The 26,191-nt window shown below is 42.5% G+C and overlaps 1 protein-coding gene across 3 annotated transcripts in view; it reads right to left on the reverse strand.

Annotated features, from left to right (window-relative positions):
* rabgap1l (RAB GTPase activating protein 1-like) overlaps positions 1-26,191 on the reverse strand; it is a 127,107-nt gene that overhangs the window by 8,984 nt on the left and 91,932 nt on the right. Inside the window, exons 18-20 of one of the 3 annotated variants that reach the window (XM_069680615.1) lie at positions 22,668-22,709; positions 16,780-16,908; positions 2,252-2,344 (exon numbers count right to left, since the gene is read on the reverse strand). In XM_069680615.1, the coding sequence (XP_069536716.1) occupies positions 2,252-2,344; positions 16,780-16,908; positions 22,668-22,709 (264 nt within the window). Of the gene's footprint in view, positions 1-2,251; positions 2,345-8,967; positions 9,142-16,779; positions 16,909-18,594; positions 18,699-22,667; positions 22,710-26,191 lie in introns of those variants that run through there. The other 2 variants (XM_069680616.1, XM_069680617.1) reach the window with 2 other exon arrangements.

Genomic DNA, 26,191 nt, shown 5'->3' on the forward strand with positions numbered 1-26,191 from the left:
AACCTTTTACTAATTTACAAGCAGTAACTTTCCTGCTTCGTGTCTTTCCCGTCTTGTTGCTCTGTAAGAAAGTTTTTCCACTGGCTGAGCAGAGATGGCTCAGGTCCAACATCTTATCAACAATAATAGTCTTACTTCCTTCCTATAGCAGCAGCAGCCTACAGAGCGCTGCTGTTTACACCAACATGACACTTCTGCCTTGAGGAAAAAACAGCTCCATGTAAATCTGAAAGTTTTTGTTGGGTGACGTTTTAATAATTTGTGCCTTAATGTTTAACCCCCTCACAGTTACTCTTCTTGTGATATTTCTTCAAGTGTTTTCTGATGTTGGAGATTTAGTGATTCAACAATCTCGGATCCCATCGGCTATAGTCTGACGACGATATAGCCTCTGGTCAAAGGGCGTGTCCAGTTTAGACAGCGGTTAGCGATAAACATCTTCCAGTCAAGACTTCCTTTTCCGCGTGCTGCATTGTTTACTGAGAAATAACTTGTTTTTCCTGTGACTGACTTTAAAATTTCAACATCATGATGCAGTTTAGTAAAAACTCAAAATGAAGCTTTGTCAGAAAACTACTTTTAAAATGCTCGTTTGTAGAACGGAGGTCGGATTGATCATTTCTGATGCATTCAAAGAAGTCGGGAAAGCTGAACGGCTTTCAGGACACAGCGTCAGGGGAATTTATCTCAAGTTGGATTATTAGCTGAACTTGCTGCAGATGTCTGTTTATAGAGATTAATAGGAAGCTAAATCATCGTCAGATAGCCGCTGATGGGAGCCGGGATGTCATTACGGTGCATTACCTTCCGTCTGCTTTTTACGCTGCAGCCTGCTGATACGTGATTGGTCAATATTACACGGACTACAAGCGTAGTACAAACGGAAACCAGAACACTTGCCATCCTTAAAATCCACGTCCCCGCCTACAGATTCTACATTTCTTCTTGTTTTATTGTCTTGAATGAGACAAACAATCAGGTGTAATGGCTGCAAAAAAACAATTTTAAGAAGTTTCAAAAATCAGATTTTCAATTAGGCCAAAAGGACTCCTTTTGTCTTACAAGGCCAGCCCTGTAAGCATCTGGAATGTGGCTCAGATGTTGATGGAAATAACGAATGCACGCTTGAAATGTCAACATCAATCCAGTGTTAAGACAATCAGAAGATCATGAAAGTGAGGATCAAAAAGAGGAAGGTCTTTCTATCAGATAATTGTTAGAAAACTGGAACTAAAGTGTGACGGTGAACTTAACGCACTCTCTCTTTTAGGATTCTTTTTTCTGCTTATGGACGGCTGAAGAGAGACAGTTGAAGAGAGGCACCAAATGATGACGGACCTGGAGCCGAGCCTGCGATCAGGGCGTCGAGGGCAGTAGCCTCTGTACATGGGGCCGCCTGCTCTACCATGTTGGCTTAACCAGCGTCCCGCCACAAGCATTTATGAGAAGTTTAGTTAAAGGACTGGGCTGTTACTTTACAACTTGCTGCCTTTTCAAGTTGACTTAAAATATCGGTTCAACATCTGTCCACTGCTTAGGGAAGATGCAAGCTTTCCATGTGCTACATGAGTAATGGGTTTAAGTGCCTAATGAGTCTGAAAAACTCCAGCTATGTGTGTTTATTCTCCCTCATCCTCCAAAAACAAAGTATTCAGCTGTGAGTTGATTTTGGAAAAACAAGAATGGCTGATTTAAACCAACAGGAATGGACAGAAATTACTACTACACAACTATGAAAGGAAAAGAGATGCTGTGTGCTGACAGTTTGAGTGTGTCTGAATCTATAAATATCTGCCTCAGTTCTCCTGTTTTTACCTTCTCAGAGTTTCAGCAGCTTTTCAAAGCAGCACTAAAAATGACAGAGGTACAGTTTGACAAACAGCGTTGTACTCACCGGAGATTTCTAATATTAGAAACATGGTTAATTTTAACAAACACTTGCACTTGAAAGGTGTTTGTGTGGTGAATCTGACGACCCCTCTGCTAAAAAAGAACCGCTCTTTTATCACAAACTTAAAATACATCAAACAGCCTCCAAGACTGAACACTGTGTGAGAAGTTAGTTGATTTTAAACCTACAGAAAGAAAAAGGTTGCTCTCACATGAAAACACTGCACGTGCTTTTCTAATGTGAAAAAAGGGGGCGGGTGCATTTGGCTTCAACACCTGGGGAATGTAACAAATGTAACATATCTTATATCTCGACGTGTGTGCGTGTGTGTGTGTGTGTGTGTGTGTGCGTGCATCCTACCTGGTATCGGTCGATGGGGTCTTCTTGTTGCAGCTGGCTCTCTCTCAGTGTCTGATATTCCTTCTCAAACTTCTTCAGCTTTTTGGTTGGAACCTGAAAACAATAGGAAAGTTGTTGACATAAGTATTTTGAATTTTAAGTGCCTGATAAAACCCCAGCCCCATATAAAAAAATATGGTCTTTTATTTTGAAAGGGATTTGTACAGGATGCACAGTTTAAGTTCCTTTTAAAATGAACGCAAGAGACGAGATCAAGGGTCAGAGGTTACTACATGTAGACATCAACAGACAAAATTAACTGAACCAACTCTTAAAACTGCTGCAGACTACATGTTATGGTATTGTGGTTTGTGCCGCACAGTTCCTATTTTCTATTGCACAATCTGTTCCGTACGTTTATCACCAGCGCATCTCCATATATTGTTCTCTAAATATATTTTCATACATGATGTGAAAGCCACATTACATACACAACCAATGAGGCAAAAAATGACATTTGTTTTCAGACAACACCAACGTTTTTCTGCGAGCTACACAATCAACAATCACTCACTTCCTCCTGAGATGACCACAAACTGGCCTCGCTTGCAGATGAACTTGTCTGCAGTCATTTAATAATGAGGGGCCAACTAGATCAGATTTCCTTATTGTGTTACTAAAAGTGTAGTTTTCATTCAGCAAACAGTTTGATGCCCTGCCCCTTAAAGCTGCTGTGAGGAACTTTCAGTTTGCGTTGATTTTGGCGCCCCCTGTGGACAAGCTTTCCTTCTTATCTCTTTGTTGATTTTGTCCTGTACATGCTTAAGTGGTGGTTTTCAACAAAATATCTCATCCTGCTTTCTTTAACAGTCATATGTATCACGCACTTTAAATTTATGACATGGAAAATGTAAACAAAGGCAGCGTGTAGTTAATCGCTTCATCTGACACCTACCCCCCCGCCAGCAGTTTAAGGCATTAAAAATAACTATACAGAAATAATCAATGTTGTCGCTGACGGTCTGATTTGCTTTTGGAGGTCATATAGAGTAATCAGAATAAATTTCAGTCTGTTTCATAACCAGCGAAAAACTCCTCACAGGAGCTTTAAATAGAAAAAGTTTCATTCTCTGCAACTTCTCTGGAAGCTGCGTTCATGTCTCAGCTTCCTCCCACAGTCCAAAGACATGCTCGTTAGGTTCATGACTCTAAATCACCCATAGGTGTGAGTGTGAGCGTGAAAGGTTGTCTGTCTCTGTGTGTCAGCGATGTGATTGAGTGCCGATCAGTCCAGGATGTACCCCACCTCTTGCCCAATGACAGCTCGCATTGGCTCCAGCCCCCCCCGTGACCCTGAACAGGATAAGCGGTATAGATAATGTATGGATGGATTGAATACAGAAATAACAAACACCCTAACTTAATCAAATCAATCAGAATCTGTTTTGAACTTCTGATCTTCAGTTCAGGCCCCAGACAGGCGACACAGGGTTGAGATGAGGCCCATGTAAGATCTTTTAAATCTCAGAAACAAGCAAGCGATACACAAAATCAAAACCAGCGAATTTAATGTGCGTTGTTCTGCATCTTGGAAAGTTCACATGATTATGAAGTATTTGTAAAAAACTTGTAGCTCCTGTAACACATGAAATAATGAGAAAGTTCTGCAAGTAAGTAATGGAGGGAAAACATTCAAAACATCAACAAGCAGCAGTGCAATATGCGACAACATTGATTATCTACTGATGTTGAATACTGTTGAACTGGAATCTGTGTGTGTGTGTGTGTGTGTGCTCTTCAGGTGAGTGGTAACGTAATCTCCCCTGTGTGGTTACAGCGTTGCCAGAGCGACCACCATCAGGGATTCCAGGTCAGTCTCAGTCACATGACCCGTCCTCTGAGACCGCCATGTGCGTGTTTGTACCTGATTCTCGATCACCTGGCTGCAGGTGTGGGCTGTTTATTCACAGATTTATGTGTCACATATGAATTCAAGAGAGAAAAGCCATGAATTTTAAATTCTTTATAAAACATATTGAATATTTAAGTCTTCTGTATCTCTAATGGGACAGCTGTGACGTATAGATCTTTATAAGGCCTCCTTCCTGTTTGTATGCTTCTGAATTAAACTCATATTCTTCCTCATTGCTGCAGTCTGACACAAAAGCAGCAACACACATTCACTGTAGAATTAACACTATTATTACCACTGTTTATGATGCTACTGCGACTAGCTTCTTTTACCTGTCCTCCTCACTGACCTGTGTGTTAACCCTTGACCTCTATAACTCAAGAACCATTGAGGTGAAGCCGTAATCTATCCGGCACACAATCCCCCAGCTGATAACACTCAGACTCATTCTGTTGTTATCTGTGTGGGAAGAAAGAGCAGCTGGGTGCCTGTTAATGACGGTTTTATTGTAACAAAACAATGCAGACAAATTGAACGTGGTGTTCCCTTACAGGCACCAAAAGATCCACTTAAAAACAGCCATGGTGCTGGGAGGTAGCTCTGGAGGCCACCAACGTATTAATGAATCCAGTTTTACTCATTTTGGTTCAATGTGGGATACTACCAAGTTGATATTTAGGAGACTAAAAAATGCCATTATGTAGGTTATATCAAGGTTTATGCCCTGTTCAAGATTGTTCAATAAAGTAGATGTGGTTTCTTTTGTCAACTTCTCCGACACTGGTTCGTCACCACAGGGCAAAACAACATCTAAAAGCCCCGACTTCCCTCTTGGCTCACTTGTGTGTGTGTGTGTGTGTGTGTGTGTTGGGTCTTTTGTGCACCAAACAGTCCTAGATCAAAGCCCCAAACATTAAATGAAGGCACCAGAGACAGAAAAAGAATGACGTGTGTTTCCTGAAATTTCAAACACCTCCAGATTTACCATCTAGGTTTAGAGAGCCGAACACACCCACGAGTCCCTGAAACCTTCTCTCTCGCTCTCTCGTCTCTTCTTACACACTCATTTAAAGCCTACAGAATCTACCCCGCCAACTAACAACACTGGTTGTGTCATATTTTCCGTGCTTGATGTGCGTGATGGGATGTTTTGACAGAAATTTCTGCAGGTTAACAAAATTAAGCTGCCAGTAAGATTGATTTTTTTCGTTATGTTCCACTGTCCACCTACACATAGTTTGAGGAAGGCCACGGGTTGTATAAGTTATAATCTTGAAGAGCTCAGTTTCGTTCTATTTGGCGGCACCTTATGGAGATGAAAGGCACTTGTGGGTGCAGATAACCAGACGTCCACGGTTGGCTCCGGTTGTAACTCTTGATTTTCCTCGCTGACGGTCGCTTTCCTTTTTAGACTGTTTGCCTTCATCTGAGCGTCAAGTTTGTTTCTGTTTCTTTGGATTTTCACTTCTTGTTGAAGTTGTATCTGTAGTCATCGATCTTTTCTTTGTTTGTTCAGCTAAAGTAGATTACTGTTTACCTGCAACACTTGAAGAGAGCGGAAAAGCAGCCGCTTAGCTCCGCCTACCCTCTCTGACGGACCAACCACTGCTGGGTGATGGAAAACGCGTCACTAACTGGCCGACGCTTGTGATTATTTCCAAGAATGTCGCCACAGACACTCCGTCCATAATGATACTATACACTGCAAATAGGCTCAATCACCATTGTGTTACCACATTCGGTGATAGTGACTTAAAAGACTTGAACATTTTTGAGATTATGTCTTTAAGTAAGGGATAATGTATAGTGAGCAGGTTGTTATCGCAGAATGGAACCCCAACAGGGTGAGCAGGACCCCAACGTGAAGCCCATAGCATAGATACATAAAGTTAACCATCCATAGTGACAGTAAAGCCTTCTTAAGATGAGCTAAGCTAGCTGTTTTAACTCACATTAAATGGAGACACTTCCACTGATGGTGAAGTAAAACAAGTTGAATGGGACCACAGCAATCAGTGCAGCACCTGATTAAGGTTTTCTGCTGGAGCCGTTTTCTTTCCCATTCACCGTCTTTAAACACCGCCGTATCCCGTACTGTGTTCTGTTTAATGTTTACTTCAGTTTTGTAGATCTCTCTGTTGTAGCCTTCAGTTTTTGCGTCTTTTAACCTTTATTGCTTTCTTTCACCTCTTTTCTTGTTTCCCTCTGTAAACAGACCAACGTCAAATTTACCGGACTTCTTTCAGCGGATTGATATGACTACAGTTAGTGCTCCGGTTTGTATGATTAGAGCTGCATCCCTAGCAACGGCCTGTTATCAAAAAACAGCAGACCTCTGAATGCCGTAATCAACCAATCAGAATCAAGTATTTAACACAGCCGTGTAATACAATAGATTTATTTAACAAAGTCTTATTTCTATTTTCTGTGAAGACAAACTGCACATGCGGCACATATTATTAAATATGGCTGTTTGGTTTAAAACAATGTATTTTGTTGCTACATGATGCTAACATGAAAGTTTCTTTTTGTTGTTATTTTGTTAAAAGCTGTCTCTGCGTTTCTGATCACTATGAGCCTGAAATGTTTCCCCTTTTGTTTAAAAAAAGGCTGAATTAGTTAAACTTAATGAAAGTGAAGACTAAGTCCAAACACTAAACCCTGATTGGCTGAGAGAAGCAGATTTCAGGGATCAGGGTCAGCTGGAGAACAGCAGCTGGTGGAGAGTCGGTGTTTGGCTCAAGGACACTTAAGCATGTTGGGGTTTGAACCTGTTTCTTCAGGGTTTACTACATTTGTCCTGTACAACATATAAAACTACAATAAGAGAGCAGAGGCTCTTTCCAGGTAAGTTTGAAGTTGCACAACACAATAAAGCTTACATCAGCTTCAGGTTGTTCTCTCTGAGTTACACATTAAAGAAGAAATCATCGACAAACTGAAGTGTGGCGACTGATTACGCAACCTGCTGCTCTCCAACACCCCTAAAGCACACAAACACCACAGCCTGACTGTGTCATGATACGCAAAGCCAAACTGGGCTGTGTCTACCTGTTAGAGACAGGCCTTTATTCAAACACAGAGACCCACTACAGCCTCACTCACACGGGATCCCAGAGTCCAATAACTATCTAGACAGATCTCTTAATCTGCTGCTCACTCACACAAGCCTTCTGATGAAATGAACATAGAAATATGTTGCGAAACGGATCTTCTGATATTCTTCAGAGAGACTGCTGCCCTTTACACTGATATATTGTTTCATCTAGTAGCAGGATGCATTCATCCAGAGTGACTTACAGTCAGTCAAATAAGTTTCAATTTTAAGGTCAATATCAGAACAAGTCACCAACAGTGTGGCAGGAAAGTTCTCTGGGTGTCAAACACAGGCGCCCTATAACAAAGATAATGCACTGCAAGCTGTGCCAATAGTGTAAGATAGTGTACACTTTCTGTCTCTTATGTTGGCGGGGTCTCTTGATTTCACCTTTACGTCCTCTTAAAGTTCTGTTTATCTTGTAGGAAAGAGTCTTCAGAGAGACAGAGAACAGGAATAAAGGCTGCCAGACCTTTCAAGAGTGTGTTGCTGAGACAGACACAGGACACAAGTTAATTTCCCCCTGATGCGTTTTCTGAAAATTCTGAGAATCAGTCTTAATCTGTTCTCACTTTCATTTCTCCCATTTGAGTCTGAACCTGCTGCTATTCCTCTAAAGGGGGCGGGGCTTTGGTGAAACACATGTGACACAGACACAGGAAATGACTCTCATTGTCCAATCATCCTCTGTGAACCATCTCTGGTTGAATATATTCAAACATTCCCAGTGACTTTCCCCCAGTATGGGAACATGAACCCGCTCAGCTGCGTACAACTAGTGAGCGTGTGCGGGGTGCCGCATCTTGCTCAAGGTCACTTCAGACAGCAACACACATGGCTGCTATGAGACACAGCTACATACAGCACTTTCAGGGCTCCTTCCTTTCACTTCATGTATAAGTATTAGAGAGCGGTTTGAGGTCAGAGGGGTCACTGCGATTCAGTTAAGGCGATTAAGACGCCTGGTGCCGCGGGAAATGGTACCAAGCCCACTTTTAGATTCCTGACCTGAATCCCTGCAGCAGAAAATGGAAGTTGTCCCAAACGTCCAAGTTGAGTTCACACACTGTAGTGTCATACCGGGTAAGACGCTACCAGAAACAGACTGTGTGTGCGTGTGTGGAGAAGGGTGAGCTTACATAAAGAGGCAGTCTGCGAGTTTGAATATTGAAATAAGGACAAAACCAAAAGGACATCCCAGGAAAATCGAGGTCAATGAATTCAATTAACCATGTGAGGAAAACACACACACAGAAACACACACAAGGTCCCCATTGAGTCCAAATTTATATCAGTAATTGAGACAAACTGACAAACGAGCTCAGCGTCTGACGAGGCTCTGTAACCTCAAACACCACACACGTTTCAGTAGGAAGACAACACACACCCACACGTTCACACAAGAGCGTGCAACACCGACCTCACGGAAAGAAACATCTAGTTTCTGCAGAATCGTGTAAATGAACACGTTTATCAGAAATGCTTGGTTAAAAAGAGAGAAAGATAAAGAACAACATCAGATAAAAACAGAAAAATAAATAAGCCTCTTTGAATTCCTCTTATCTTAGAAGTGCAAAAGATAACGGTCAGCATGAATAGTTAAGAATGTCGTCTATTAAAGTTACATGGGAGCAAACCAAATATATCCAGAGCATAAAAAAGCGATGAAAGAAGGAACACAAAAAAAGAGAGAAAGAAAGAAAGAAACAGACGGGAGAACAGACCTACCACCGGTCTCAGAGCTCTCAGAGGTCTGGAGTGGGCGACCAAGCGAGTCAGGGTGTCCTCCTCACCCGGTCGATCGACCACATGAGCGTCGTACGCCACCATGATGGACACCTCCTGCATCATCCTGACTCCTCTTGCCCCCCAAAACAGCAAGGAGGATGAAGAAGAGGGAAAGAAGAAGAAGTGCAGCTGACAGGTTTTGTTTCTCTCTGAGAGTGGAGGAGGCGACTGGCTGCTTTCAAGAGTCCCTCAGGAGCCGAGCCCCGCCCACTTAGAGGAGGAGGGGCGGAGGGAGGCGGGGGGAGCAAGGGGGAGGTAGTACAACACACCTGTTTGTTTCTCCTTCCCTCTCCCGCTCTGTAACGCTAGAAGTGTGCGACAAAGGAAGGATGAGTTTGCTTTTTCTTCCTTTCCACTGAGTGAGTACTTCCTCCTCTCTCTCTCTCTCTCTCTCTCTTATCGTCTATCTCATTTGTGCCTCTCCCTAACCTCCCTCCCTCCTTCTCTCCGTCTTTTAGGCTCTCTTTGGGTTGCAGTCTGGATATTTTTCTGTTTCCTGCTTCGGGTAAAAATAAAGATAAAAGCTTGTATACACACTGTGTGAGCGTGTGTGTGTGTGTGTGTGTGTGTGTGTGTGTGTGTGTTTGAGGTTAGGAGAGATAGGAAGGAAGTTGTCAGATTAACCACAGTGACTTTTCGATCAAAGTTGCACATCTTTACAACGGTAAAAGCCAGGAAGTGAAGAGAAAGGCTGTCCTGGATGATGCCTGAATACTGTAACGGTCTCACAAGGGACCCCACTGCTAAAAAAAACTTCCCTGGCAACCCTCGCTATAGTAATGGCAACAGGCTCCTCCCCCTTTCTCTATGGGTGCACTTTGTTGTCTCTTTTTCTGGCTCTACCGTGAAGGTAAAAGATTGACTTCCTGGTTCCTGAGCCTTCTCCCTGCATCTTTACTTTTAGGGAAACTAGTGCAAATAACAAGAGTGGACATAATAATCTCTGCGTCTTATTTACATATGTTTAAACAATTTGTTACTCGCAGCTTTTACATGAAAAGTCCCCTGCCTCTAATGAGCAATGTCTTTTGAAAATGAAGGCAGAGAAACTCAAAAGTAACATGTTTTCTGGAGAAACTCAGTGACTGCAAAGAGTTAAAGTTACAGAAATATCTCGTGAGCTACGCTGAATTATTTAAGTAGAATATATAAATAATATAAGTAACACATTAATAAAACATATTCATTAATAATATATAAATAATAGATGACTAAAAATGCTTTCAATTTCTCAAAGATAAAAGAGCGGGAATTATACGTGAAATCACTATAAGTTGGGAGTTGTAGTCTTTTATTGGGATGTACACCTACCAGCCATAACATTATGACCACCTGCCTAATATCGTGTAGGTCCCTCTTTTGCCCTGACCCGTCGAGGCATGGACTCCACTTGATGTCTGAAGGTGTGCTGAGGTATCTGGCACCAAGACAAGGCAGTTTGAGCTTCAGTAGCTCTTCTGTTTAATCGGACCACACGGGCCAGCCTTCGCTTCCCACGCGCATCAATGAGCCTTGGCCGCTCATGACCCTGTCGCTGCTTCACTGGTTTTCCTTCCTTTGACCTCTTTTGGAAGGTCATGACCACTGCAGACTGAGAACGCCCCACAAGAGCTGCAGTGTTTGAGATGCTCTGACACAGTCGTCTAGCCGTCACAGTTCGGCCCTGGTCAAAGTCGCTCACATTGTTGCGCTCGCACATTTTTCCTGCTTCCAAAACATCAACTTTGAGTACAAAATGATGCCTAACATATCCCACCCACTGCCAGGTGCCATTGTAGCGAGATAATCAATGTTATTCACTCGACCTGTCAGTGGTCATAATGTTATGGCTGATCTGTGTACAGTGTGCTCACTTAGCTGCATTCACCCTGCACTTACTTGTGGAAATGTTGTAGTTGGAAATGTCAGGCTAGTTAACATCAACTGTTTGTTTTTTTTGCGAAATAGTCCGCAGGTTCATTTCGCTCATTTTCTTTACATGAGAATAATGCAAAAAGAAAATGACATGACGACAGTCTGTGAGCAGTGAGACCAAAATTATACACTTTAACACTCCTGAACCTGACTGATGCATCAGTAGAAATACTGAGCCTGTCCACATTAAAAAACACGAGATATCAGCTCTACTACGGGTGAGAACAACATTCAGACTTTACGATACTACCTGCTTTTTTGTATCATAACAGTCCTTCTTGAATTTTCTTAGTAGGATGTCCTTGTAACTGTGGAAACGTTTAAGCAGTTTCAAACTAGGGATAGACCAATTATCGGCGCCGATATTTGGCATTTTGACGCACATCGGCATCGGCCTTTTTTTTTAATCCTACGGCCGATAAGAGATCAATTTAAAACTGGGTTATTTTGGCTTTGATGCAGCGGCGCCTCTCTGTCTGCAGTCACTACTCTGTCTCCAGCATTGTCCCACCCACAGCACTGATTGGTTACACACAGAGCCATGGAACGGGTAACAGCCAATCAGCAGTGAAAGCTGTGCAGAGTGCTCACACACACGGCGGAGAGGAGAAAAAGTTCATTTCTTTGCAAATTTTATTTAACTTTGTTTTATTTACTTTATGAAACTTCAGGAAGTTATGTATTTATTTATTTAAATTTTCAGTTAACTTTATAAGAGATGCTGCTGACCCTGGGAACTCCCTGCGCTTTTTGTTTGTTTGTTTAATAAACAAATGCTTAAAGGCATTTAAACAAAGTTAAGTGTTGGAGTTTGTATTATTCAAAATTTTGACGCCTATATTTTCACTTTTACTGCAAATGAATATCGGATCCAAATATCAGTTATCGGCCTCCTTGACTAATAATAATCGGTATCGGTATCGGCCCTGAAAAAACAATATCGGTCTATCTCTATTTCAAACACTGTAAAACACCAAATGGTAAATGGACTGTACTTATACAGCGCCTCTCCATCCTTCTGACCACTCAAAGCGCTTTTACACTACATGTCACATTCACACACTGATGGCAATGACTTAAGTGCCAATCTCAGGATCTATGCTCATTCAACTTCAACTTAGAATCTTGCCCAAGGACACTTCGACATGTGACTGTAGCAGCCAGGGATCAAACCCCCAACCATCTGATTGAGAGACGACCGACTCTACCACTGAGCCACAGCCGCTACCAAGTGTTTTTTTAGGCATTGATTTCCTTAAAGTCATTGGGGAATATTCTTCTTTTATAATATAAACATGTATCTGAAGACGGACTTAGACCTAAGCTGTAGTTAAGTCTTTCCCAGACTGATTAGCTACCGTGCAGATCAGGCTTCCTATTATTCATACTGTGTGTGAACAAACCTTTACTTTGAGCACATGCTATCATTGGCGAGCTTACAGACTAGACATCTACACACAGAATCAGATGAATCAATGATTTAATAATCAGTTCCCTGTAAAACAGAGGGAACGAGTGTCACCTGCTGTTGCCTCTGAGCTGATGCCCTGAGGCTGTTAGATAAAAGCCGTCTCCATCTCTCTCTGTAGTTTTGTTGTTTGCGTCTGTATTTCTCTCTCATAATATTGAAATCCCTCCAATATGTTTAATTTCAGTCCTTTTGAATGTGTCTCTGCTGCCTTTATTAATCCGTGTAAGACTTTCTCTGTATCTTTCCTTCCCAATAAACGGCTCTGTGCGTCAGCCTCTCTGCACACACTCTTCCTCCTTAAGCTTACCCGAGGGATTTAGTAGAAAACGGATTAATCAGTCAAACCTTGAGCAGCAAATGAATATACAACATTTCTCCCCTTAAAAGTCATCACTCCAGCTGCGGTCCAGCGGACGTTTAAGAAGGCTGAGAAATTCAAATTCTTCCCATAATCCCCAGAAAGGCTAAGCCACCCGACTGCCCCGTTGTGTTCATCAAGCCAAGGTGCCAGTGAATTCTTTCGATGTTTTAAGCAGCTTACAAAGTTCGGCTGATCCGATTTGGACGTTGACGGAGAGAAATATGTAAAAGGGGGGGTTAACAGAGAGTAAAGTGGCTTGAACAGGCTGGTTTTCTCTTTTTCCCCTGATCATGGTTCAGCATTGAAGGTCCTCAAACACTCCTCCAAGGCTGGAAATACATCTACAAGCTGACTGGACAGAAAACGTTGGATACATTTATGAAGTTTGACTTTGTCTAAAGATCTGCTTTTGATCACTTATTATAGCCTAAAACACCACGTGTTGAACGCCTTGAAAGTTCCAGCCATCTGAACCCTAAAAGAAATCTCATTTCTCGTGATTTTCTTTAATTAACGGGTTGTAAGTTTGCCGAAATAAAAACATCATGATGCAGATTAGTAAAAAGTAAAAATGAAGCTTTGTCAGGTCTGTCCTGGAGAGGAGAAAACTACTCTTTAAATGCTCGTTTGTTGAACGGAGGTCGGATCGATTATTTCTGATGCATTCAAGGAAGTCAAGGAAATCTAAACGCTGATCGACTTTACCATGCATGCAGATGCTGCCGCTTGGAGCTGGGATGTCATTATGGCAGATTACGCTCTGCCTGCTTTTGCTCTCCACGCGGACTGTTTTTCCTGCACGCACCGCAGCCTGCTGATTGGTCAATTCTACTCGGACTACATACATAACCACCAAGGGAAATCAGAACACTTCCCGTATAAAAATTTAAGGAGGAAACAACTAATCTGATATAAAGCATTAAGAGTGTTTATCAACAGAAAATGCTAAAGGTTTGCTGGATTTAGCTTCTCATATGTGAAGATTTGCTGTTTTTATCTGCTTTATATCAAATCCTTCGATATTTAGGCTTCAAGTCTGACGAAAGAAACATTTTGGAGACATAACTCTGGATAATTGTGAGATAGTTTCCAACAGCGCTAACCACCATGCAGCCCTATTTTGTGAAATGACAAAATAATTTGCTCTGTGATGTAATACGATTACTGGATATCCTTGGTGGGGTGGTCAGTGAGTTAAAAGACTTTCCTCTCATACTCCTCCTCTTCACTCCAAAGTCTTTTTTTAATCTCACCTCCTCTGACTGACTCGCTCCAAATTACTTTTATCCTCTGGGAATATTCTATTTTAAACATGAAAAGAGCGACTGGTTTAAAAACATGACTGTAGAGAAAATGATTTTTCTTTTAGGAGAACTTGCATGTGTGAATCTAGGCTATTAGGATGTGTGCAAGAGTCCAACAAAGCCCAGGGTATGATGCAGGTTAAAGACCCACCCAGACTGACTGAATTCAACACAGAGTTTTTGTGTGTGGTAAGGTGCCAAGAAAAGAGTGACCAGGCAAAGAGAAACAACTTAACGGTGTGGAGAAAAGGTGGCAAAAAATATAGCTGAGCATCAGCAGGGGAGTGACGGATCAGCCAGGTAGGAGGATGAAGAGCCGAGCAGAGAGAGACTCAGAGTGTTCCTGTCTGTCTGGAGGCTACATCTTGCTTTCAGACAGAGTCCCCATTTCACCTGCCTGAGCGCCGTCTCTCTTCATTCAGCATGCACGTTTGATGACACTTGATTTAGTCAGTTGCTTCTGAAGAGTTTGGGTGGGAGACAGTGTGTCCATAACCGTGTATTTCTATGTACCCAAATCCATAGATGTACCCCAAAAAACCCTGAAGAAAGGAGTGTAAATAGATGCTCTGTACAGGAGGGCAGGAGGAAGTGTTCTGATACCATTTGTTCCTTCCTGATACTGATTCAGATACCTGTACCTGAGTATCAGCTGATACCAAGTGGGAACTGTGGGAAAACAGCGGTAGCTACGACTGACACGACATTCTCAGCTAGCATAGCACTGTTATAATCCTCACATGATAATTTACCTGAAAGCAGTTGAATATTTGGGCTGCTAATACATTAAAATGACGTGAATTATCCTGGCACAGACATTGACTACTGCAACTCCTCCCTGCATGCACATTCAAACCTCTGCAGATGATCCAGAACGCAGCAGCACGACCGGTCTTCAACCGACCCAAAACAGCACACGTCACTCCACTGTTCATATCCCTCCACTGGATCCCAGTTGCAGGTCGCGTCGAAGTCAAAACCCTGTTGCTTGCTTACAAAACAGCCACAAAAACGTCTCCTCATCCAGGTCTACACTCCGTCCCGCCCACTACGCTCTGCCAATAAAAGCCGCCTGGTACTCCCATCACAACAGGGCCCTAAGTTGCTAACTAGACTCTTCTCCTCAGTAGTCCCCTGGTGTTGTAAAGAGTTAACAAACTCCCTTCAGTCCGCAGAGTCCCTTTCCACCTTTAAGAAGAAGCTAAAGACCCAGCTCTTTCATGAACACTTCCGCACTTCATGATGTTGATGATGATGTTATTGAGGATGTTGTTGATGTCGATTAGGACGTTCATGATCTTGATCTTTACGCCCTGTGCACCTGTCGGCCCCTGTATCTGATCACAGTGGAAGCTGTTGGTTGGCTCTTACTGACTTCGTTCCCTCCTGTCTTGATCGTTGCTTGTGTTGTATTAACTCTCAGATGTAAGTCGCTTTGGACAAAAGCGTCTGCTAAATGAAATTGTAATATTATAAGCTATGGCCTCGTAGTTACCAGATTACAATCAAGTTGAACTCGGGTAGGAGATTTTAGACCACTGTGTAAACTACCCACACAAACAGGGAATATCCTTTCAGTAGAGTTTTGTAGAGTCTTTGCAAAGGAGCACGCCGGTATGAAATGTGTTTACGCCTACAAAGTGAGCGTTCACATTACATGTTGAGTGTGTGTTCTTGTACAAAATAAGACCTGAAACGGCAGAATTGTGCAAGAGTGGCAAAAAAGCGACCAAACCACCAGAGATAAAGAGTGAGTCACAGAGCAGGATATCCTGTGTGTAGAAAAACACAGAAATGCCCTAAAACACAGGGCAAGCAAGCACTTACAGCCATGTGCTCGGCCAACGTGCCCTTGAGCACAACGCCGCATTATAACCTGCTTACTCACTGAAAGTTTGTCTTAGATAAGAAACTGTGAAAATGTCTACAATGTGAAATATTACCTGCTCGCAGAGACACAGAAACACGGACGGAGAGCGAGCAGCAGACAAAAAGAGAGAAGGGAGGAGGGAGGACGATTATCTATCTCTTCGATCTTTGTCTTTCAACTCTTTCCTTCCTGTATCACAACAAACTCCTCTGACACACACACACACACTGCTAACACACATAACCGCACACACAATATCATACACACTGTACTTTCGGTCTCTGGTGACCTCAGCAAATTCCCTAAATGCCAGCAGCCTTATTAAGGTCAATAGGAGGATGATAACGTGTTTGTGTGTGTGTGTGCTTGTGAGTGTGAGAATGCGTGTGTAATGGAACTTAGCGACCACACAACCTGACAACTTGGAAGAAAACTAAACAGGTAGCAACGAAGCTGCTTGCTGTGCAGAGAACAACACTATGGGAGCAATGAGAATGAACGTAAACAGCAACCCAAATGCATCTGTCAGGGATGTGACCGTGGTAGAGGGTAGCCTGTATTGCAACCAGACAACCATTGCCAACAACTTACACTTTATTCACTCTGACCCTTGACCTCTGACCCCTCTGGTTTACAACGTGTGTCTCAGTGGGAAACGAGGAGAAAGGAATTCCTTATTGTGCTGCTCATACAATAATCTCAAAGTCACTCCAGGATTGATGTGTGTGCGTGACGTGTGTGTGCTAATTTTATAGTGCTTTAGTGCAAAATGTCTGGATATTATAGAACTGAGGGAAACCATGTGGATGTGTTTGTTTGCAGAGGCCTTTACCTTGATGTTGCACGCCTGCTCCATAAGCCTGCGGGCGTTCTCTGCAGCTCTGTAGCGCTTCGGGAGCTGGACTCTGAAGAACTTGAGTGCCCCTTCGAAGTCCGCCTGCAAGAGGTCCTCTTTAGACGTCTGGAGCGAGACATGAGGAGGTGGGGGGGGGAGAGAGAGGGGAGGCGGGAGTGGAGGAGAGAGAGATAGACAAGAGACGGTCAGTAAGACTCAGACATGCAGATATACCTTCAACAGCTTGATCTCCTCCATGACTGACTGTTAGATTCAGGGACGACATAATGACATAATGGATATTTTCTGTGCAACTTAATGAAGGCAATGCTGAAAATCTGCCCTTAAAAGATAAACGTATATCTAAGAAATTCATCATTTTAAAGGTCAGACCAAGCCAGTCTGGGGTTGCACAGATTAGATTGCCACACATTTTGTTTTCTGTCTCCAACATATTTTATTATTTTGTACTATTTTGAGTTTTGAGAAGGACTCTACTGCCGTTTGGAGAGCCTATGTGGTCGGCAGCGGAACAGCAGTGTCAGTTTCCACAGTTGGAGGCTGAAAACTCAAGAGTGCACCTTACATCCCATCCTAATGTATACTTGCTCTCATCCTGGGAACAATTTCTCTTCTGCCTTTTAGCTCTCAATTGCTTTTCAAGTGTGTCTCTGCAAGTTATTAATTAATCATTTTTAGCCTGAAGCAGTGTGAGGTTATTCTAATATTGACGTCTTTGTAAATTACAGAGTGCAAAACAAAAAATACAGGTCCACCAAAAAAACACAGCTCAATACTTCTCTGTTTGCAAGGCAGTAGGAGCATACAGGTTAAAGTGTTAATCTCGAAGATCTCAGTTTCGTTCTCTTTGGCGACACCTATGGCGATAAACGGGAATTGCGGGAGCACACTTCCCTGATATCCAAACGTATATCTTATCTTTGTTTGTTCAGCCATAGTAGATTACTGTTTACTGGAAAACAGCCGCTTAGCTCCGCCTACCCTCTCTGGCAGACCAACCACTGCTGGCTGATGGAAAATGCGTCACTAACTGGGCGCCGCTTGTGATTTTTTCTACGATAATCACCACCGACACCCAGTCCATAATACCACAAATGCAAAGGCTTAGATAGTGACTTAACAGACATTTATTTAAATGAAAATCTTCGAGATTATTACTTTAAGGGAGACGGTTTGATGTGAGACTTGAAAGCAGCCCTCATCCATCCAGAAAATGTGTCAAGATGCTTTAAATACACTAAAACCCCGAGCCGCTTCATCACTGAACTTGTACTGGGCGGCTCTTAAGAGTGATTTTGTTGAACTAGGGAAGAGGAGAAGGGTGCTTTGGACAAAAAGAAACCCCCACTCACACACAAACCTTTGACACCATCTTGTGGTACAAAGATGCACTGTGACAAGGAGATATGACTCGATGTACTGTACAGACGAAGCTCATGTCGATCAGCATGTTCCAGGTTAGACCACGTTTTGGCTGATAAATTCCTACTTGGATGACTTTTCCACATGAATCTATTCAGTTAAGATTCAGGGGACCAAAATCGGGACCACACAAGCCTCAACTTCAAAGCTTATCTAAGGTTAGAGATGAAACTTTCACCACCACAGCAGCAAAGTCAGAAGGAAAGACAAAGAAGACGCTTTTTTTAAGATGCTTGCCTGCTTTATTCCCCTCCTGTCTTCATCTGTAGATGTAACTAACAGCCACTCCTTCATAACTCAAAACCCGACCATCCCTGCATGCTTATTTTCTTTCATCCAGCGACTGTTTCCCAGTCCCCCCTCTCTCACCGCCAGCAGCTTGGGGACGAAGAGCCGGTGTCCCATCCCGAGGAGACCCATGACCCTGCAGAACGAGTCCTCTGACGCCTGACTGCTCTGGGCCCTCTCCTCCGCCGTTCCCTCTCCGTCCTCCACCGCCCTGCGCGCTGATGGAAGGGGCAGATGCGGGGTCAAGGCAGGTATAGGAGGAGGAGAGGGCGGAGGGGAGGACGGGGGAGTCGGAGGCGGGGTGGAGCAGGGTGAGGGAGAGGGGCGGTCCTGCTCCAGGGCCAGGGTGGCAGATGACTCCAGCGTGTCGTCCAAACGTCCCAGGTGGTTTCCTGGAGTTGGAGGAGGAAGGGTTGGCGGTTGTTTTCAACTTAGGTGAGCCAAGATTTGTTTCGGCTGATTCCTTGTGAACGAGTTGTCGATCCTTTGGGGAGAAGAAGCCGATAATACCGCACAAGGTGGAGTCACGGCAGACTTACGTTCAGGATGTTCGCTTCGAAAGAAGCAACTAGAAGCCCAAAGAAACACAACAACTCAGCAGAGACAGCCCAAGACTCCAAGGCATGTAACGCAGAGATCGCACAGGCTCATCTAGGCCCCACAGAATCTGGACAAGTGGACGAGACTCAGCTTGTCCCACTGTCAGAGCCCAGAAACGGCCACAAGGTTCCACAAAACAACAGTCAGAAAATGACGTATCGACGCTGCTTCCGGCATAATGCTGAGTCTTCCAGCTACCTGCCAGACTCACTTTGAAATCCAGTCACACTTCCCACTCTCATCTTCCCGAGCCAAACTCCCCCGACCAATTCCAATCCAGTTTGCTGTTGCCTAGCAACAAAGCTTCTAAACACGTGGGCCACTGCTCCGGCGAACAGCGGTGATGAAGTACTCCACCTTTTTAATATTTCCTTCACAGTTAGACTTCAAAGGCGGAGACTGAATCCCCTTCGGTTCGCACAATTGAGTGGCCTTAACGCTCGAGGCTCAGAGCGTGCGAGACGACACATCAAAGCAGTCGATATGTTTTGTACCCTTTCTCCAAATGGGAGGCCGCCCCTGGAAAGAAGCTGACAGGATTTTTAGCTCCCTTTGAAATGTAAAATTGCGTGAAATAACGCTGTGAATCCTTTCATCAGAAGAGCCCAAGTCTAAGCCTGAGCTGGCGGTCCTGACGACGGGGCAGAAGCAGGAGAGATGAGGTCTGTTAGCATGGGGAGTGCGGCACTTTTCTGCCTTCAGGAGCTGATGATGATGCGTTGCTGTTGGTTTATGGCTGAGTGGATGCTGAACCCAGTGACTCAGATTTCAGCCAGTGATGCATGAAAAACAAGATGAGTCTGGAGTTTGGAAAGCTGTTGTAAAAAAGAAAAAAGTGTATCACGATAGCCTCTTTTGCTCGTCCTCTTCACTGATGTAACTCTCTGATTTGAGGTCTAACCAGATCCCATCTCAGAGCAGCAAAGGCAGAGTTCAGTCAACAGCACCAGCATGGAGTCCAGTGTCTGACCCTCCGGCAGATTTCCATTAGCAGAAACCAGGCATCCGGTCTGTAGCGGTCAGTAGATCCGTTAGATGGGAAGCCAACTCCTTCAGATGGAAAGTCACTTCTGCCTCAACAACAAAGGCTAAAAGGATGTGTGTTTGCAGGAGTGTGTGTGTTGTTGTTCTATCAGGAGTGATGGTCCTGACCACCAGCTAGGGTGAGGCAACCACACAGTGCTTCTTGTCCACCGACTCTCTCTTTTCTCACTCTATCTTCCTTGCTTTCTCCTCTGTCGCTCTTTGTGATGCTAACAGCTAGTGGCTAGCAGACAGCAGGGGCGGCTCCGTTGCAGAGGTCTGGACGGTGGACAGAGGTAGCATGTTGGAGAGATAAATACCCAGAAGAGGAGAAGGCAGAGGTAGAGGAGTGGAAGGTAGAGAAAAGAGAGCGCGAGGAAGTGAGGGAAAGAGTGAGACTCAAACGTGCATCCATGGGAGGAAAAGATGAAGAAAGAAAATGTGAAAAAAACAACAGAGCCTTCCTCCTCCAGGTCCAGATTGCTAACGCCGCTAAGCTTACGCTCCTGTGTGATGTAGATAGCGGCTGCTAAACAGGAGAGGGAGGGAGGAGAGCACAGATGGAGGGAGGGTTGATGAGAGCGGGGAGGAGAGCACGGTGGATGTAGGAGGGAGGAGGGAGCCTCGGGGGAAAATGCCGTCATGCCCGTCCAATGAGAGGCGGGCTGTGGAAGCCCCTTCCACCCTCCTCACATCCTCATTTGTTCTCCATTCCCGACCATCACATGCACCACATCTTTCTCTCCCTGACAAGCTGAATACATTATTGCTCCAATATCAGGCAGGAGGGCTTTTAAAACCAGCAATGTATGATTCATTTAGAGAGGAACCATTAGTGGAGCTGCATTTCTGTACAAGAGCAGAAACACTTCATTATTATTATGATAACAATCAGCCAGTCTGCTTAATTAGATTGCTTTTAGCACCTTTAATTTAGGCCTGTGTTAGGTATTGTTAGGTGTGTTAATGTATCCTCTGCAGCTGTTTTATGTTTCTTGGGAATCCATAATAATATTTCAATTTAGCTAATTTTCCATCAGTTTCTGGGAACAAGCACATGTGAAAAATACAAATAAGTGTAATAATCAATAAAGTGAGTCGACATATGGGGATCAGCAGAAACACATCCAAGACTGGGTTAAATACTTCCCTCTTCCTTTAGAGACATATTTGCTGCCATAGCTATAATGGATGATAATATCCTTTTGATTATCAACTAATTAAATTGCTAGATGACCTAAAAATAATTGCATACATCTGAAAGAAGAAGATTATTTAGGTTAAAGCTAAATCCATACAGTATGGGAAGAATCTGACATTCAGTTTTCATGTCAGAAAAATGATTAAACCTGAAAATGAATGAAAATAAATCTGAAATAAAACACGAGATTAAACAAACGTTTGTTTTCTTTTAGTACCAAGATACGGGAAACACGATGAGACATAAGCCTGGTCTTAATTATTACTGAGTGTTCTCAAGTTTCAGCATGACATCCACAACAACTGTCTCATCAAATGAATGTCGACATTAAACAACCAGACGCCAACATGCGATATGAAGCAGTCACTGTACACACTCAGAGATCCGTCCTGACACAGAAACATACGGTCCTGCTACACAGTTCTGCTCTTTCTGTAAAAACTTTGAGTTTGGTTTAATAATATTTTAAATGCATACATTTTTTTAAAAATTTAAACTTTTTACAAGTTTATTTTTTTTAATTAGCTGAATAAAATAATGATTGATTTAACAAAATAGTGAATATTTTTCCTTCACACTTTGTGTATTTATGTGTTGTCTATTTACTTCTAAGCATGTATGCACGCATGGTTTTATGAAGCCACCTGCAAATGTTTAAGTGCTGAGCTACATTTTCTAATTTCTAAATGATAAAGCCTTGTTTTAACCTTTGAGGGAAACTGTATGGAAACCCTGCGTGCACCCATTATCATCATTTTGTCGAGGAAAGTAGACCCCGCAAATCCCGCTCACATAAAACATAAAACTCAACATAACAGCAAAATTGTTCATTAAGGTTTAACTTGAAATAAAAGTCCAAAAATACAATATTCCACACATCACAAATAAACTCTAACATGCGTCTTATTCTGGGTTTATTCTTATTCTGGGCTACCAGACTGAGTCTGATCGTCTGACCAGGAGACATACCACATCACACTCAACATGATGTAAACATCAGTTCCCTTTACCCAATAGTTAAATTTGTCTTTGAGGACAAGTCAGATTCAGTTTCTGGTTTGAGCACTAGGGGGCAAGACATGCCAACAAACACAGCGTCAAACTTGTACCCATCACATCAAGTGTAAGACCTCCTCACTCACTACGACTCCTCTGCACTCTGTCATTGTATGTAAAATCTTTGGAAAAGTCAGGATCAGCTTTTTCAAAAATCTAGATTTTAAAGATTATAATATTTAAAGATTAATATTGAGATGGGTTTATAAGAAATGAGATTTTGACAAGAGAAATGTAAACAGATGGTTACAGATGAATGCGTTAATAAAGTCACCTTAAGGAGGGCGAGGGCTACGTTGAAGATGATGTTCAGACCCTGGAAGAGAGAGAGGAGAATTCAGTGTAAGTACAGAAACAAGTAGAGGCAAAACCATCAAGTTCATATGTGTCAGCAGGTTTAACAAAGTATTTGTTATTAAAAATTCATAGCTGTACTTCTCAGCTTCACATGTTGCCAGTTTTCAAAAGATAAAACAGATAACCCTCTCAGGAGTATGACTTTGTCACTGACATCCTGTAAGGGTAAGTGCCATAGATAGAGGTTACATTTCAGATATCGGTGGGTCTAGCTTTCCTCATCCTCACTGCTGCCCAGGAGAAAGTCTGTGTAAAAAAAGTTTCCCCATTATTGCAAATACATCACTCGTATCTACAGAGTGTCAGTTTATATGACAGGTTGCCCTGCTGCAGAATAGGGGTGGGAATCGCAGGGTCACTCATGATACCATACGATACGTGGTTCACGATAATATCACGATGCAGAGATTCTGCAATAATTGAGATATTGCAAGACATATAATGATACATCACGATGTCTGATTAACTTCTTTGACTAATAAATCTCCATTCACGTTAACCTCATTCATGTCATAAGCAACACAGCGAGGAGTCATGAAGTAGTGACGCAGGGAAATCTGTTTAAAGCGCCATATATATGTGTATTAAAATATCAATATTTGGCGCCAGCCTATCAATAATTGTACTGCACAAGTCAGGACAACGATATATTGCAGTGGTATTTTGTCCCACCCCTATAGCAGAAGTACTTAATGGTCTTCCTGATATAATATTAAAAATATGGACTTGAATTATGGACTCCTGAAATATTATTTTACAACTTTTAACAACAACTGAAATTTAAAAAAACACAGAAAAACACAAGTACATTAAAAGTTGTTGCCAAATGTTTGCAGGTGAGGAGATATCTGCGAGTTGTTTGGTTTTATTGTGGATTTTCACAATAAAATAACTAAGATTTATTTACTGATAAAAGAGCGTTTAGATTTTCTTAATTTTCTTCTATAAATTATCTTGCTTGCATTGATTGTTTACTTCTTTATCATCGAATTACAAAAATAAGTGAAATTAAAATTAAAATTTAAGTTTATCGATACTATAATTAAATGTAAACATGAAGGAAACTGCAGCACAAATCTCACAGAGAGAACTGTAGTGAATTATAATCATAGTCTTTAACATTACAAAGCAGAAAGAGGTACAGTAAAAGGTTACAATTTTCTTATTTGTATATATACATTATGTTCCTTAATAAACAAACCCATCATTAAATAGAGCACTGTGTTTAAAAGTTTGGTTTCTGTTCATTCACTTGGATTCAGTGACATATGTACAGACACGCTGTGACAATATGTTTTTTCTTCCTCTACTGTCGATACAAAGCTCCTGATTTTGACAGAGAAAGAAAGAAAATGTAAAGCTGATGTCAGCTCTGCTTGGGAACACCCATCTCCCTGGTCTCAGTGACAACCAGTTCACATGGCAACACAGGGCTAAAAATATCTGGACGGCTCTAAAAATAACTGTAAAAAAGAGAAAAGAGAGGGGGAGCTCTGCCTTCACACACCTTTCTTTGTAGGCCTCAAGATGGTGCCACAGTGCTGAGGCAGGATTAAAGGTGTGTATGACAGAGAGAGAGAGATAATCTCACAGTGTGTTTATCAGAGCAAGAGAAGTCAATGCAGAAAATAAAGGGGCATAAACATGCAGGAAGTACAGATATGATGAAAACAGGGTGACAGGGCTATAAGCAAAAGGAGGAGTGAAGGTGAAGACAACATGGTGATTTTGGAGCTTGTTACTACCATATTCTTTGTTAAAGTAATCTTGGTCATCACTAAAAGGTTACTGGTAAGTGACCATGCTAAGTGACTCACATATGACCTTAAATAATCAAGGTGTGACCTTGGGACTTCATGTTAATACAAGGACAAAGAAAAAGGGCAACACGACACGTCCAAAAGCCTCTGAATTACTACTTCTCGGACTTGGGACAGAGTGAAAGAAGGTAGAAGACAGTCAGCAAAAGAGTAAGAAAAGAGAATTATGAGAAAAAGAGTAAAGCAGGAAAGAGAAAGATAATGAAGAAAAGAAACTATAAACAAGTTGGAGAGGATGATGGAGAGAGCTGACACGGGGGAGGGCAGACAGAGAGGAGCACAGGAGATGAGAGTTCTGGTTAAACAAGCAGATTCTCATCATGCGGCTCATTGGGCGAGAAAGACCTGGGAAACTTTTAATTGTTCTGCCTGAGGGCCAATAGGAGGACAGAAGGAACGATGAGGGGGAGAGGGAGATAGAAGGAGGAGGGGAGAGAAAACAAATAGGACATTTGCCTTTTGATGTTTTGCTTGATGGAAGTTTTCAGAACAAGATTAAGTTTGGGTGTAATGTGTGACTATTATGTTTGTTTTGAAGACCATCTGAAGATTGGTGACTGTTTTGCAGAGTCACCTGGATAATTGGTCTGTTTGCTGCTGGTCTTGACTTGTAAAATGTCTCTGACTGAACTCAAGCTCTTCCTTTGGATAATGCGTCTTGTTAATTGGTTCTGGTTGGGTTTGGCATCCCTCAAGGCTCTATTCTTGGCCCCCTTTTACCTTGGGTTTTTATGCTCCAAACACAATATTTATTGTCCATAAAGACACAGCTGCACGTTTAATCTCTAGATAAGCTTCAGTCAAGCATTTCCAGCTCAGGCTCATTACACATTTGGCTTCATCAGGTCTGTCTGGCAACTTTAACTACCACCTGATCTGACTCACAAGCGGGAGGTGAGCTGGAAGCTCTGTTCCTCCCTTCACTCGAGTCTCCAAATCAAACGGCGGCAGATCAGATTATAGAGTAAAAAAAAGACTTAGGTTTGGGTTATCAGTCTTAAAGTATACTTCTGAACTTACTTTTGCTTGGACAAAGTGTAGGTTAACAGCCAGTGACTTTCAAAGCTACAGAACCCCTACAGATTTTACTAATGTGTTACTAATTTGAGTATTGAACAATCGAGTCCCTGGGGCTTTCCTCTCCAGAAAGAAAATCATTTCAAGTGATATAACCTTGAAGTTTTAACACTAAAAGTGTTTTCAGTCACATTCTTTAGTGTTAACAGGATGGTAATTATGCCTGTGGCCCACTGATGAAAGCCCCTGCAGTATTCTTTGGTATGACAAACTCGACGTCTAAAATACGATTCTTGGATAAATCCTGACAAAATGTCAAACGAAGACCATCACCCAGCAGTTGTTGAGAGGGAGTAGACAGACTTGGCTTTCTGATTTCTTTGGTCTCTGCTGCCAATAAACTGTAACTTTGGCCCAATAAGCAAAGAAAAGATCTACGACTACAGACGATGGATGCAACTAAACAGGAAAAGAAACAACTTCGACTTCCAGAACAATCAAAACCATCAATTTAGGACTCTGTTTGGATCTCTGTAAGAGTGAGAACCATAAACACACCAGCAATTGCCCCTTATCAAAATAAGTAGGGACAAACTGAGTTGCT

This window comes from Semicossyphus pulcher, unplaced genomic scaffold (assembly GCF_022749685.1).
Source record: "Semicossyphus pulcher isolate SPU_LCO1_2020_fin unplaced genomic scaffold, fSemPul1.0.p SCAF_4, whole genome shotgun sequence".
Lineage (NCBI taxonomy): Eukaryota > Metazoa > Chordata > Actinopteri > Labriformes > Labridae > Semicossyphus > Semicossyphus pulcher.